The 16,248-nt window shown below is 39.9% G+C and overlaps 2 protein-coding genes across 4 annotated transcripts in view; one reads left to right on the forward strand and one right to left on the reverse strand.

Moving 5' to 3' along the window:
* The window catches only part of necap2 (NECAP endocytosis associated 2), a 5,465-nt gene extending 531 nt beyond the window's left edge, over window positions 1–4,934 (reverse strand). The window contains exons 1-8 of one of the 3 annotated variants that reach the window (XM_079511462.1): window positions 4,744–4,934; window positions 3,094–3,194; window positions 2,749–2,853; window positions 2,152–2,233; window positions 1,773–1,887; window positions 1,533–1,677; window positions 1,269–1,404; window positions 1–1,129 (exon numbers count right to left, since the gene is read on the reverse strand). The exon at window positions 1–1,129 is cut by the window's left edge and continues 531 nt beyond it. In XM_079511462.1, the coding sequence (XP_079367588.1) occupies window positions 1,087–1,129; window positions 1,269–1,404; window positions 1,533–1,677; window positions 1,773–1,887; window positions 2,152–2,233; window positions 2,749–2,853; window positions 3,094–3,194; window positions 4,744–4,838 (822 nt within the window). In that variant the 5' untranslated portion in view covers window positions 4,839–4,934 and the 3' untranslated portion in view covers window positions 1–1,086. Of the gene's footprint in view, window positions 1,130–1,268; window positions 1,405–1,532; window positions 1,678–1,772; window positions 1,888–2,151; window positions 2,240–2,748; window positions 2,854–3,093; window positions 3,195–4,743 lie in introns of all 3 variants that reach the window. The other 2 variants (XM_079511461.1, XM_079511460.1) reach the window with 2 other exon arrangements.
* A 1,413-nt stretch (window positions 4,935–6,347) lies between these two features.
* Window positions 6,348–9,477, forward strand: LOC306930479 (SUZ RNA-binding domain-containing-like). The gene is made up of 4 exons (XM_079511472.1): window positions 6,348–6,461; window positions 7,385–7,434; window positions 7,552–7,821; window positions 8,021–9,477. Exons 1-4 carry the CDS (start codon window positions 6,408–6,410, stop codon window positions 8,130–8,132), a joined length of 486 nt encoding a protein of 161 aa, XP_079367598.1. The 5' UTR covers window positions 6,348–6,407; the 3' UTR covers window positions 8,133–9,477.
* Window positions 9,478–16,248: the final 6,771 nt, after the last annotated feature.

Here is a 16,248-nt window from a genome sequence, read left to right on the forward strand (position 1 = left end):
TACATGTCGTTGATGTCGATTTCATAGTCTGGCATAGCCAAACAATCAGCGATCTGCACATACCGATATGTCTAGTCTAGTGAAATTCAATGTAGGGGGTAGAACGGCAGCAAAAACCTCCACTGACAAACCTACACCCACTGCTTTAAAAACAAATCATAATCACTGTGTCCTATTGACCCAATATAAAGGAGTCAAAGGACTGCCCTAAAAGATTTGTTATTTATTTATTTTATCTCAGAATTGTTTCCACCCAGTTTTAGCAGCTACATTGAATTTAGATGTTACCAGATAGGCAGAGATCTCAGATCGTCTGGCTACACTACACGTCTTGTTAATTTATAACAGCTTAATGGTCAAGAACATGACAAATCATCTCAGATTTGCAAGATTTCCTTCATCTTATAAAAGCAGGAGGAAACATAAACACAAAAAAGAGCTATGCCTACACAAATAAACACAGCATAAACAATAACAGAATCATTAATCTTTCACCAAATGCCAAAATGTTGAGATGAGTGGTGCTGCTGCTATGATGAGGAATATGGACATTTTGGAACGTAGTACAGTGGTGGCATTTAAGATATGATTAGGGGGACATGGTCATATCACGTTTGACATAGGTGGCAGGTATGGGCCAAATTAAAAGACTACATTGAGAGAGAACAGGCTGCTTTCCAATTTCAGGTGATTTATCGAAACAAAATGGACATTTTCACCTGGGTAGGGGGACACGACAAAAATTCCCTTCAAACTTCAATATACCCATCTGTCTCACAGAGAGCACAAACTATTTGACGCAGCCCTGTCTGACAAGGGCAATTGATGACACAATAATGGCGTTCTGACTGATTACTGAAGTACAAGACAGCTCCAATTGCATAGTAGTGTAGGTATTCATCAGAACTAACTGAAAACACTTGCAGTGATGGAGCAAGTCAAGTTTGTTTACAGTTCACCACCTTTGCTTTCACTATGTCCATGGAATGTATGGATCCTGAGCGTGTGTGTGTGTGTGTGTGTGTGTGTGTGTGTGTGTGTGTGTGTGTGTGTGTGTGTGTGTGTGTTACGTGTGTTACGTGACTACTAAAATTGCACCCATCCTGATTGGACAGTGTCTTTACTGGAGCTGTAGAGAAGATGGATAGAGGATGAAGACGGGGGGAAAGAAATGGTGACAACGATGAAGACAAACAATGACTAATATAATAAATGATGAAGAAATCAAAACAAATGAGAAAAATGATCTACTCTTCTCCAAAACATACCTGGCACCAGCAGATGTGAAATCTCCCCACATGTCAGGTGTGGGTTGGACTGCAGGGCCCGGGGAACCAGGGCCCGGGGAACCAAAATCCGGGGAACCAAAATCCGGGGAACCAAAATCTAAAATTGAGGCTGCTGCTGCATTATGGGAAAAACAAAACACATCCCTTACAGGTTTCAGATCTGTAGTCAATATACAAGGATTATCCTCTGTATCAAAGTTTAAAGAAGACTGAGATGAAGAGTTAGACAAACACAAGACTCACCAGTGTTTATTTGTGTAGCTGGGGCTGTTTGCTGGCTTTCAGGAGGTGGTTGGAGGCCTCCAGCCTTTGGTCCCGGGGGAGGTGGGAGAAGACCGCCGCCCATGGGCCGTGATTTTGCACCACCTGCGTCCTTCTTTTTTATGTTCTAAGAAATATACATTGGAGTTTTTAAATGCAGTTTTAAAATGTCTTTCTCATAAAGTGTATTTCTTTACCATTCTAAAACACTGTGAAGCTCACCCCAATCCCAATGTTGATCTTAATAGTCTGTCCCTCTTTAAAACCAAGATCCAGTGGTGGTGCTGTACTCTGAGATGCTTCCTGTTTTGCCAACTCACCCTCTTGCTTTACCCACCTGTAGGGTCAAAAGTGACATTTCAGAGCATGTTTTCTCTAAAGACTTATTTTGGGCCTTTTTATGAATTTATTGACACGACAGTAGGTTGACAGGAAATGGGGAGAGAGAGATGGGGAGTGACATGCAGCAAAGGCCGTCATGATCGGGACTCGAACCTGCGACGCGCTGGCAGGCTACTTTGAAGCCTAGGTGCCTCAGAGCGTGTTTTATAATCTCAACTGTACCACACAGTATTGACAGTAAGTGATCTGAGCAACTCACTTAAAGTGATCTTGTAGGGCCACGTTGAAGTCAAAGGAGTCTCCACGATCAGCAAACCCCAAGCCAATAAATGCATGACGTCCTTGATCCAAACATCACAGAAAGATAAATAAAAAAATATTAGGGTCCTTGATGATAACTGCATCAAAGTACTTTAAGGATGATTTAAAAACACCCATTTGCACCTTTTGAATGAATACGTGTTTTATTTCAAAATAAAACTACACCACATATCTCCTTTTTATGGTGTGGCTTTGCAGGAGTCTACTCTAGATTGTCAATCTAGACGATTAGAAGAAGATGTGTGTGTGTGTGTGTGTGTGTGTGTGTGTGTGTGTGTGTGTGTGTGTGTGTGTGTGTGTGTGTGTGTGTGTGTGTGTGTGTGTGTGTGACGTGTCCGGAGCAAATTTTGCAAGACGTTTGAATAAACAGCGCCAAATCTCTTGTGCACACTGCCAGTAGGTCACAAGTACCGCCACACACACACACGCGCGCGCGCGCATGCATATATAATTACAGAGCAGAACACTATGCTGCACAATTTAATGGTCGAAATGTGATTAACTTATTCATGCAATTCTTATTACGGTGACTTACCATTGCCATCTTCTATTCGTACCACAAAATATCTACTGGAGTCTGTAACTGATTCAACAATAACTCCAGGATAGTGGTCCACAGGAGCCTGGGCAAATAGCTCTCCTGAAAAACACACGTTTATATTCATCATTGCCTCACACTTTGCAGTTTAGTCGTGAAATGAATGCAACCAAAATGTTTATTTTGCTGAATCTTGCAAAAACTTCACAATCATGACATTTTTGTCCAGAATTAGGTTACTTTAAGGTTTTTTGTACAATTTCAAATTATGTTTATTTTCTTCATGAGTGTGTTAGTTTTTCTCAGATAGGCTATAGCCAACATATAACATTGAGTATTTACCATTGTTTTTGTCCTCTAGCTTGATGAAGGCTACCTTTCCTTTGGCAGTGATCTTCAGCCTACCACTCCATGAAGGTTCATCCAGCTTCCAGTCTGCTGCCCTGGAACAAGACAAAAACAAAACTCCTTGATGTGACGTCATAGCACAAGTTGACCATACTGTATAACTCAATTCAGCGAAGTATAATGCTTATTGCTTAATGTTTTGATGGCAGGAGGAAGTGAGAGTCAGGAGAGGAATAACCTTTCATGCTTCCTCTGACTAGTTCAGAATCACAAATAACCTTTGTCAGAGCACAGGAACATAAAAGATGGACTGGCACTTATCATGGTGCATGCATTTGACTAGCCCGTCTCCGGACCCCCCGGGTTGAGCTCCTTTGGACCTACCACGTAGGGTCCGGTCTCACCGGCATCACGCGACATGGGACGCAATCTGACTTACCCTGACTTAGCCCTCTGCTGCGGTGTCGGTGTCACGCTGACATATTCCAAAAGAAGCATATGGACGCTATAGGATACAACGAACCCTCTCACCCCCCCCCCGAACGGCACAGAAGCCGTTAAGTATTTTTAATGTTTGTACGACCGTTTGGCAGCTCTGAAATTCTCTCTTCGGTCCCTCCTTGTTGACATCTCGGTTGGCTAGAGGTAGGCTAGCTGTAGGCTAGCTGCGCCTACGAGGCGCGTAGGGAGGCGCAGCTAGCCAACCGAGAGGCTGGAGGCGGTACAATGGGATGTCAACAAGAGAGAATTTCAGAGCTGCCAAAACGGTCGTACAAACATTAAAAATACTTAACGGCTTCTGAGCCGTTCGCGGGGGGGGTCAGAAGGTTCGTTGTCTCCTATAGCGTTCATATGCTTCTTTTTGAATATGTCAGCGTGACACCCACACCGCAGCACAGGGCTAAGTCAGGGGAAATCAGATGGCATCCCATGTCGCTTGAATCCGGTGAGAAGGAACCCTACATAAAGTCAACAAAATGTCAGAAACTTTAACGTAGGGTTCCGAAAGGAGCTAGCATTTGACATACAGCAGACATATTTTTGACAGTAGGCCTATCATGTCATGATGACAGCATCTCTCTCTCTCTCATGTCAGACCTGCTAAACAACTCAGTTTGCGGTTGATTACATGTTGTCTACGCCTGTCACGTGATCATTGCCAAATACAAAAAAATGAATGTACATGTACTACTCTTCTTGCATCAGTATTTGTAGTACAAATGCGATGCTAGTCAAACTAATGATCACACGAGTGTGACCCTTTTGATTGATTGAAGTATTTATTAACAGTTTGCAGAATTGCAGTACAATACAAAAACTGTTAACTGTGAGTGGACGAGACGACCCAATAAAGCATTACACTTGTTTACAAGAGGGTCCACCTTGTTCAATTCATCATAACATTTAGAGACGTACAAATATACACTTCTATATAGCCAAAAACATGAAATCACCATAGAGGGGGTAATAAGGGTCTGTAAAACACTCCTACAAAAGACAGAGTTTGTAAATTAGCCCCAGCAGGCTTCCTGGCTGGTAGATAGACAGCGTTAATGTTAGCAAAGTTAGCTTGCTGATTGACACTTTGCCTTTGCGGCCACTTAAATTTGTCAGCTAAGTTCTGACCAAACCACGTCAGCTTACCGATATCCACGATTGGATGCACGGGGTGGAATCCGGTACACGTGAACCTCCGGCTTTACGCAGATAATAGATTCATAACTGTTGTCTTCTGCCATTTTGCTAAGTTTTACTTTTACAAACAAAACTTCCCGAAATTCAATGGACGAGCTTGGCTTGATTAGAGAGGAGGGAAGGAGCCACAGAGCTCACAGTGCCCCATCTGGTGAGGATGATTTATGTGTGTGTGTGTGTGTGTGTGTGTGTGCGTGTGTGTGTGTGTGCGTGTGTGTGGTGTGTGCGCGCGTGTGCGCGCGTGTGCGTGCGTGCGTAGTACTATGTCATTATGTATACTATACACACATGTATTTGATTATTTTTGTCCATTTGTAAATTCATCATTTAATGCCATATATGTTTTCTTTTGACCTGTTTCTTTCCTGTTTTCTCCTTTCTCAGTCTATAATCTTTGTGCAGCTCAACTCACACAAATATTGATTGATTGATTGATTGATTGATTGATTGATTGATTGATTGATTGATTGATTGATTGATTGATTGATTGATTGATCGATTGATTGATTGATTAACAGTTTGCAGAATTACAGTACATTTCAAGTACAACTCAATACAAAAACTGTTAACAGTGAGTGGATGACACCATAAAGCATTACACTTGTTTACAATAGGGCCCACCATTTTCAATTCATCAAAACATTTAGAGACACGAATATACACAACTATATAGTCAAAAAGAAATCATCATAGGAGGTAAAAAGGGAAAAGAAACATATACAGTGAGGGGAAACAGGGGTGGGTGGGGGAAACATTAACATTAACATTAACATTAACATTAACATTAACATTAACATTAACATGACATCTGTCAATTCAACAGTTTCAAATATATTTCAGACAACTCACAAACTAATGAGCTCAACAGATTACAGTCCTGTACAATTAAGGCAATTAATACGTCACCATTCACTCATTTCATCCTGGAAGTCGAAGATATCAAACTATATGGGACTGCCTTTTTCACAGAACTCAGAGTCAGGGAATATTATCAGAATAATGTCAAATCTGGGAATAATTTCTTACGAAGAATTTTGTTCACCAATGTGTTTGTAAAGGTGTCTTTACTATTAACATATCCCACATTGGTTTCTATTCAACCAACATTTTTGACAGCTGCTGAAAGTATAAGGGCACAAAATTGGGCAAGTGGCTATGGCCAAATTTAGCCCATGTTGTGTTTCGTGCAAAGCTAATGCTTGGAATGGGTATAGAATCATGAAAACCCCCCTAGTTTGACAAGTCACATGCTACTTAAAGTATAATGAAATTTAGAACATTTTGCCATATATTGGTTGTTAATGCCAGCTTTCAGCAGCTGGCAGAAATTCCTCTATGGTGGTTGAATAGAAACCAATGTGGGATATGTTAGTAGACACCGTTACAAACACATTGGTGAAGAAAATTCTTGGTAAGAACTAAGAAATGTATTCCCAGATTTGATTAATAAAGTGTGTGCGTGGTTTTGAGCCTTTGAGGTGTAGAAAGCAGACTGATGTACTGATGTGCCTGCTTTACCAATCCAGACCGCAAGAGCGCTGTAACGGCCTCAGCGGATATGGGAAATTACCTAATGTCAAGAAGAAGAAGAACCCAAGGAAAAATCAGTAAACATGATGGAGGATGAGGAGGTTGCAGAGAACTGGGAAGAAGCTGCAGATAGCGGGGTGAGAAAGCTTTATTTTCTACTTTACGAGGCTGCATATGATGATTCCATATTCAGAGGCACGTAGACATGTAGTTTAGTGTTTTTCTTTATCGGTTTATATTCTATGTTTCAAATGTTAGCTTGACTTCCTGCACGGACTGTCAAGGCCACAATTAGCACAGCTAGATGGACTGCGTTCATTTCTGATTTAGAGATTTAACCGAAAACATCTTCCTGACGTGGAGAAATGTTCGCACCTTCATCTAAATTGTGTAGTACAATCGAGAAAGACGAAGGTGGTCGATATAACGATTTCTTACCCCAAGATTTTTGCCCCACCCATTGCGGAAACAACAGTCGCACACATTTCAACAGCGAACATTGAGTTGAGTTGGAAATAAATGTAATATTTTTTCACTGCTTGTAAAGTTAGTTAGCACGCATTGGCCTCTACCAATCATAGCCGTCTTTAACTGAACTGGATATAAATATTACACTAAAATGATATTCTATTATTCTGGAGTGTGTGTGTGTGTGTGTGTGCTCGAAATGTACTCGAAATGTACTGTAATTCTGCAAACTGTTAATAAATATTTCAATCGTGTGTGTGTGTGTGTGTGTGTGTGTGTGTGTGTGTGTGTGTGTGTGTGTGTGTGTGTGTGTGTGTGTGTGTGTGTGTGTGTGTGTGTGTGTGTGTGTGTGTGTGTGTGTGTGTGTGTGTGTGAAATCTATGTAAAATACAAAATCACTGAAATAAGGAGTTCAAGTATTCATTATAAGTTAGTAGCACAGAGACATTTTCAAGTAGTTCCACAGGAATTAAATTGTGTGTCAGAAGGAAAGCAACATACAATCTTAGATATTGTAATATGATATGAACGTATCCAATGTTTTCACATTCCAGATATTCATATCATGATGTGTTCTTGTTATTTTCTGCAGGAAATAGAGAGAAGACTTGAGGCAAAGCTCAAAATAAGTCAAAGCTCAAAGTAAGTGAAGAGGGAAGATTTTGAAAAAATAGATCTATATGACACAATTTATCTAGGTGTATATAGCCACAAGTTATTAATTAACAATGTTTTTCTTTCTCTGCCTCTGCTATGTAGGAAGTCAAGTTTGAGTTCAAGTTGCTCACCTGTGCGGACTGCGATTGTAATTCAGGATGATTCTCTGCCTGCAGCACCGCCGCCACAAATTAGAATTTTGAAGCGTCCTTCAAATAATGGAACCACAGGATATTCTGCTCCCTCCTCCCGTCCTTCTCAACAGATGAAGTCTCTCGCACAACGGGAGGCAGAGTATGCAGAGGCTCGGAGAAGAATATTAGGTAGTGCCAGTTCTGAAGACGTGGCCCAGGACAAACCATGTCATGAAAGGTACACATATTTTAGATTGATCAATTGTAATGTAGGCAATAATGGGGTGTGTGTGTGTGTGTTCAACTTTAACCTTCCTATAAATAATTATACAAGTCAAGGCGGTAGTGTGCGTGTGCGTGCGTGCAGCGTGTCACTGTGTGTGTGTGTGTGTGTGTGTGTGTGTCTGCAATTCTTGATCTGTTTAATTCGTCTACAGACAAATTCGTGCAAATGCACAGCAGACATCAGAACCAGTTCGTCCAAACAATCACTTGATCCGTCAACCAACCGGCCCAGATGGTACCTCAGGCTTCCGTCTCTGCAGATAGACAAAAGAACAAGATGGCTGTTGAGAGGAATCGTCCATCACTCCCAAGTGGTCATGTAGGGTGGAGGTTAAAGGGCATGTGTAAGTGGCATTGTTTGTGAAGAGCAGTGTGTTGGGATATGAAAATAACTGACTTGACATTAGAAATATGAAGATGGAATACTCTACTGAAATGAAGACTGGTGCCCTCTTCTGCTGACTGGCATGCACTTTGCTTTTTGCATCGTCTCTTTCCTGTGTGTAACACTGGAAGGGGGATCAGAAAGCCCGTCTGTTCCACACTGTGAACAGGGTATTGCCTCAGGTCCCCTCACACTGTGATACGATGTACCACGAGCAGCCCTATGACTCCCCTACTATGTCATTTGCTAGCTTTGAGCCAGCGCATCAGGTTCGCAATCCCTCCAGGAGAATAAGAAAAGTTTGAAACATTTGGGGAATTCTCAGGAGACGTGTGAACGCAGGAGCTGGCCATATCACTGATGCAACGTGGAGTATGGCTTTGTGTCCATTTACAGTATTGGTATTTACAGTACTTGTTTGTGCTTTCAACTAAATGGAAGCACTGGGGCTTGAGCCTGTATTTAGCACTCAGAGCAGTAGACACTAGAAGCTGCAAACATTCCAATTTATTTTTTCTTTTTCTTTTGTGCAGAAGTACGCCTTAAAATAAAGTTTTAAGATGCATAGCAGCAGTATCTAGAACCATACAAGCTTCTGTTTTAGTGCTACTAGCTAGAACAAGTGTGCTCAGTGGACACAAGGCCTCTGACCATCAATGATGTAAGGAAGCGGTAGTGTTAGTGCCACTAGGTCTTACCTTGATACAGCAATAAAACAAAACCATGGGTTGTTTTTAAAGACTGCCTAATAATTACTAGTGTTATTTTCAGAATTATCTTTTGTTTTAAATAGTTTAGTTCTTTTTAATCATTAAAGTTTCATGTTAATTTGTTTAACTGCATTTTGGGGTGGAAATGCACCATTTATAATTGGTATAAAAATGATATGGTATAGAACAGAAAGTATTCCTTGTTTTGTTAAAATTGGCATATTACACGTTAGGAAAAGATATAATAAAGTGGGATGAAAATGTAATTTATAAATGTTTACTTTGCCCTCCTATTAATTTTTCCAATATTTGTATTGATTTTTACATTTTATGACAGACAAAACAGAGACACACAGCTCAGCTCAGACATGTTGCGGAACAAAGGACACAGATATACACACATACCTACATCGAACCATAAAATACAAAAACAATATACATATATGGACACATTGTTTGGTGCTTGAAAGTCTAGATGGGTTAACAACTCCCCAGAGAAAATGAAATAAAATAAATATGCATATATATATGTATAACACATAGGTGCATATATTTATATACATACACACAAATAAGACTAACAGTATTAATATCCACAGGTAAAAAATAAAGTTAATAGACAAGGAATGATGATTCTATCCGTCAAGATTAGTGGTATCGCTTCTGTCAAGGAACCCTATGGTCAAGGTGAGCTAATTGAGGGCCAATAAATCGCAAATATGGGTCCCATATTTTATAGAAGGCATCTGTTGTCGAGCGTAGCAGGCAGGTTAAGCATTCCAACGGCATGCACTGCATGAATATTTTGTGCCAATCTTTCTTTGTTGGTGGTTTCTCATTAATCCAAGACAACAGAATATTTTTCCTAGCAGCATAAATTAAGAGATTAAACTGACGCGTATGGAACTTGTTAATCTTATCAGGCAGCCCAATAATCAAACACAGGGTCAGGTTCAAACTCCATATTGAAGATCTCATTCAACTGCTGCACGATACCCAATCAATATCGTTTAATCTCGACATGACCATATACAGTGAATATATTTTCCCTCTTCAGTTTTACACTTAAAACAGAGAGGATATAGAGTAGTATTCCTTTTATGGCGAAGGCTAGGTGAGATCTGTATTCGGTGTATGGTTCTATGGTTGCTGAATCGACCAAGCTCTATTACACACACAAAGTTTTTTATATATTTCACACCAAACCTTGTCTGTAATTTCAACCTCAAGATCACTTTCCCCATTTCCTCTTAGCATCTTGTGTATTGGGTTGTATTGGATCTTAACATGCCATACAGAATACTTATAAACCCCCTTGTAAAATCCTTTGTCAATACTCTCAATTGGAGAGGTACGTAGTTGAATTAGTTGATAGTGTTGTGCGTCTGAGAATGAAATCCCTCACCTGTAAAAATCTGAAAAAATGTCTGCGAGGTAGATCATATTTTTGTTATATTTGATCAAATGACATGAGTGTAGGACTGCCCTCCTATTTCTAATCCACCATGCAAGCCAATCCTCTCTTACAGCCAACTGTAATATAGCTGTCTAGCAACTCTTAGAGAGTCTGAACACTGATCATACCCTTTACAAGTTTCTATAGCGCCTTTATCCTAAGCACTTTACACAATGTGTTACATTCACAAATTCACATAAACATTCACAACCGAGGAGGCACCAACCTATTAGATACATTAGGTGAAACACTTAAACTTTAAGTGATTCACCTACTAACTGCTACATTTAAGTGTAAAGGTAGCAGTTGGTGCACAGAGAGTAGCAGGCAAAGGATGTCAGCAAGCTCACCTCAGAACAGAACTTAGCTGGTTCTGAAAAAAGAAAAGAAGAAGAGCTTCGTGGGTCCTTATTGTAAAATAAACTGCAGACAGGTGCTCTTTGGAGAGGGTTTCAAATAACAGTTACACAGTCCAAATCTATGTGGAAGGAGGTAAGAAGGTGGTGAACTTTAAAGAGGGTCCAAGGCAGCTCTGTGCAGTTGAAGTAGAAAATCCTTTATTTCATGAAGATTAAAAAAACAAGAATGAAAAAAGGACAAACGCGTTTCGGCCAGCATGGGCCTTCATCAGGGTCAACTCTGACTCAGTTGACCCTGATGAAGGCCCATGCTGGCCGAAACGCGTTGGTCGTTTTTTGGGAGCTAAGGATTTGACAATTATTTAAGTCAGGCAAGTTGTTAATGGAAACCAAAAATAGGTAGAATAAATAGCAATAGCTAAAATTAACAAATTCCATTTCGGCAGTGTCACACCCTTGATGTACAGTATGACTCTCCTATCACTTTTTATTGAATAGAATTGATATTGTTCAGGACTTGATTTATTGTCAAGACTTTAGAATTAGAAGTGTCCCATGGTGATTTCAATGAAATATAGAAAATAGAGTGCTGTAGATAGGTGGTAATATTGATATATTAAGTGCCAAATTGTTACAAAGAATTTTAAGGGTGTAAATCTGCCATAACCACTTAAGCCTGATTTAAAAGCTCATAACGGGAACATTGCTGCAGCATGAACCTACAGTATGCCCTATAGACCGTGAGCCAGGGGGGTTGGTCGGTACCATCGGGCCGACTAATGCTCATAGTGATTTTTGTGAAGGTATACATGTCTAGAGTTAGAAAATATATGATAGCATTGCACCAGTGGTAGCTTTATCAGTGCTATCATGCATTTTATTTTATAACACGAAAATTACATGGGTCAATATGGCTGCCAAGAGCTTAAAATGGCTATATAAAACTAGTACTAATTAATCATTATTTGGGGTTTTAGGGCTAAAGGAATGTGGCTGAATCAGTGAAAGTGAAATTACCATCAGGTAATTATGTATTGCCAAATCCAAGATGGTGTTCTATTGTTGAATAGAGGAAAGAAGCACTGTGGTCCTTGTAATGATGATGATGATGATGGATACTGCATTTGGTCATGATTAGGAAGGCATCATTATGTCCCTGATGCAGGGTAATACGCATGCTCAGTGAATACATTGATGTGCTTGTCTTGTTGGTGTATTGGGGTGTATCGGGTGGACCTACAGTATAAAGTACAGAGCATTAGAATTGGACAGTCCTGTGCTACCTCATATCCATGTGCAAAGGCAAGATCAAGAGCACAAGATACTTTGCTGGCAGGGAACTACCCTGATGTGCTGGGTGAGTTGGGTGTCACAATGTAACAATATGTTGCCCTAACGTTGAGGGCTCATATACAAGTGGAATGTGGCAGACCACCAAGCTCAATTTGAAAGTTAATTCGGCTGATCCACATTTTGCTAAGGGTGATCTGACACCTGATGAAATGTTCAAGCTACAAATGAGAAGTGATGTTGATAAAGAGGATATACTTTTGACGATGAGGTAGACCAGGATTTGGGAAAGATAATGCTGCCAGTCAGGAGGGCTAGGGCCAGGAGGATGTGGTGGGTTGATTTTATGATCCTGATTATGAGTTGAAGCTTACAGATATTTAATGTAGTTGCAAAAGATAAATAGTATCATAGTGTGTTATACTATATTATTACAAATACCAGTTCTTGTGATGTTTTTGACAGTTTTTTTTAAAGTGAATCATGAATGCTCATCAAGTTGTTGTTCTCCCAAGTTGTTGTTCTCCCAAATTTAGCCTTGACCTGACCTCAACATGTGAGATTTACCTGATATTTAAAAAAATAGCTTCAGGAATGCATCTTTCAGGAGCGTTCCTGTTACTCCGTTAACATCCTCGGTGTTATACACACCGACACTACACTCTTTGCGCAGTGAAATCCTTACAAAAAAAACACCGCAACTCGCTTACAGTACAGTAGAGCACAGGACATGGCAGGACAGTGGAGTACAGTACAGTAGAGTACAGTAGAGTAGTTCAGTAGAGTACAGTACAGTAGTACAGTACCCCCTTGGCGACGTGTGTAAGCTAGGATGAGCTGGCCAAAGGCCCGCAAAATTCTAGTTCTATACAAAATGCAATGAGCTCGCTGCTCAGTGGCCTTTTTGGATTATGCAAATTGCCAGTTTGGGCAACCAAGCTAAAATTGTTTGTCCCCAAATACAAATCAACAACAAAAAACAACATTGTTAGGTTTAGTATCGAACAGATAGAAGACTAAAAGGTAATATTAATGTACTGTATGTAATGGTGAACGGAAAGTTATCTTATGCATTACTTAAACTGTACACTTGCACTATATTTAGTTTATTGAATACATTTCCTTAGAATTTAGTTTATTGAATTTCATAAAACATTTCCTTAGAATTTATGTTAGGAACCTTTGTGCTACATCTTTCATAAAAACAGAAGTACGTCTCATGTCACTATGTTGTCTCTCCTGTAATAGATAATTACTATATTTCTAGATATGCTAATTTTAACAACTTTTCAGAGAAATATATTGTCTGAGCTGTATCCCAACCATTCTTCAAAGATAATCACACAGAAAGCTACCACCACTGCAATGCTATCACATATTTCCTAGCACTAGGGATGTATACCTTCCCAAAAATCACTATGAGAATTAGTCGGCCCATTGGTACCTGGCTCACGGCCAACTAAGATAGGTGGTGTAGCAAAGATATTTGGCACGAAATTTGGAATGGAATTATACCATTCAATATTATATGCTTTAAAGATGGAGTGCTGTGATTTTTTTCCACCCTAAAACATGATCATCAGGTCTTATTATTTGTTATAGAAGGACGTATCATTTTTTCAAAAAAGTGTACAGTTTTTGTTAAAATGTTGTTTTTATGTGGGCACGCCCACCAGTTCATTAAGTATGCCTGGTTTGCCTGGTGGGTGATGATGGGTGGTGATCCACCTGAACTGAAGCCGCACCCACAGCTGTAGTTGTATGATACAGGGGGAGGGGTTAGGGGAGGGGCTGATAGTGTGATGTCACTATATTACTGTTTATTTCATTGGCCCGTTTGACTGTCAAGGGTTCAGCCTCCAGGAAGAAACCCTAAATACAAAGTTAATACACCATTGCACTTAAAAACGACTCCAGGGTGTCTAATGAAGTACTGTCACCTCATAGACACATGAAAAACTAGAAAAATACAAAAATTGTGGCTGCCACACTAGTAAGATAATATTCTGGAAAAGTTTTGATTTTTTTTTTAAATGTGTGGGAACCCTGTCATAACGTTCGATATTACAATCAATGGGTTATTTATTGGGTTACCGATTGACTATGAATGGAGATATGCGGATCCATGATGCCACCATTTGTTTTGCTGTGGACCCCCACAGACACATTGGTCCAATCGATTTCCCCCTTGGCACTGCACACCCCCGGGTCATCAGCGGCACCCACAGCAAGTTTAAAGTCAGACAGTGCCAGAGTTATGCCCGGGAGGCCAGACATACAGACAGTCATACACAGGTTTTGTGAATTTATATATGAAGAGAAACAGGAAAACAAGAAAGACTGACATGCGAGGTTGTTCATTTCATTCAAACCAAACAATGATGCATGGTCTGTGACCTTGCTATACTGAGCCACCAAGAAGCCCAGGGCCCTTATGCAAATGCTGATATTCATCTTAAATTAAGAATACAACGTTGCAAATCCAAGTAATTCTGCTTCACAGCCTCCTGTCAAGGCTTAATTAATGTCATCTGCTTTTTGTTTTGAAAGTTGAAAACCACTGTCAATTTGAATGGTCCTTTAATAAAGACAAAAAAGACATAACTTTGCTGATACTTTATTTCTGATAAATGTCAGTGAGTTATTGACAAAATAACGTCAGAAATAAATAAATGTACCGAAATTCTAGATGAAACTGAACGTAGACCTAAACTAACGATAATTAGCAGACAGACAGCAGGAACTAATCAATCAAGGTAGGAAGTGGGACATCAAAACCAAGCTTGAGAAAAACAAAAATAAAATCAACAAGCAAATGTATATTTTGACTTCTACATGTTTATCCTTTAACAGAATACCTTACTGAATTATTGCATGAATTTCAATGGGCATGTTTCCCTTCTATGCTGTTTCTCTTCAGCTCCAGCACCTCATAGTCAACATTTTATGAGCATGCCTGCACTGAGGAGATGTGTCACAGTGCTCATGGCCTCACGCCTGCTGCTTGGCCAAAAGGCACTTCCCCTTTTTCCAGCCCAGCTACATGGAGGGAGGAGTGTGTTTCTGCTAGTATGTACAGTATAACAAAAAAGCTGGACAGGGACAAATAGAAGTAACTGTAAGAAGAGCTCAAATGGCTCCTCTCCATTTGAAGTTCCTAATTTTAAGTTTTAAGTTCTCTCAAATGGCAGTAATGTGATTGTGAAGTGATGATTGAGGGGGGATAATGTCGCAAATGTATTGGCTTTGTGTTGGATGGCCAATGATTTTAGACTAGAGGCAATGTGTTGCTAAGATTGATGTGTGTACGTTTGTGTACATAGTGTGGTGTGTCACTGTGTGAGTCAGGGAGTTGTTATTTGTGATGAAGTTGAAGCACAATAAAGCACAACTGAACCACAAATGTAACCATGAACAAACTTTCAGCTAAAAGTGTATTTTTTATCTCTGCCAGGCCGAAAGGCTTAGAAGAGATCCTGGCCTGGCAGGCAGTTGAGGCAGATCTTGGCCTTGCATAAGTTAAACTAGAAAGGTGCAATTCTGGGAAATTGCAGGTGTGGTTGCACCGACAATTTCAAGCTTTGAGTCTTGTACAGTATGATGATCATTCTGTTCTTGATTAATTCTGTCTTGCCTTATATTACATACTGTCCAATCAGAAAAGTGACCGAAATTTTACTTTTGGGATTACAGAAAAGGTTACAAAAAACATTCAGTGAACTCAATGAACAAAAAAGGTTAACAAAAAACGGACATAGCAACAACACTAATTACAGTCTTACAGACGATTGCAGTTCAATATTTCATATCCAGGAATTCACATTAAAGACATTATCACTATCACTCAAGCAACAAATCACCACAGATCTGCCCAACCAAATGCTGGGGCTGAGTCTTCTTAGTGTTTATGTTTTGCCACAAAATGTGAAATAGAGTTTATGAACCCTTGCTGAAGTATTGGAAACAACAGAACATATACAACATACAACAGAACATACAATAGCAATAAAATAAGCGGTTAAATTGTAATATTTGCAATTGCAGAACAATATCACGTGTTAAGGTCAGGTCACAGGCTCTCTCCCACCTACTCATCCAAGCAGGCTTCTAAAGCAGGCAGCAGATATGGTCACTGGTTGACATGGAATGACATGTATTCACCTCACCATTGACAAGCAAT

Source organism: Electrona antarctica, assembly GCF_951216825.1.
Source record: "Electrona antarctica genome assembly, chromosome: 9".
In the NCBI taxonomy this organism is placed as follows: Eukaryota; Metazoa; Chordata; class Actinopteri; order Myctophiformes; family Myctophidae; genus Electrona; species Electrona antarctica.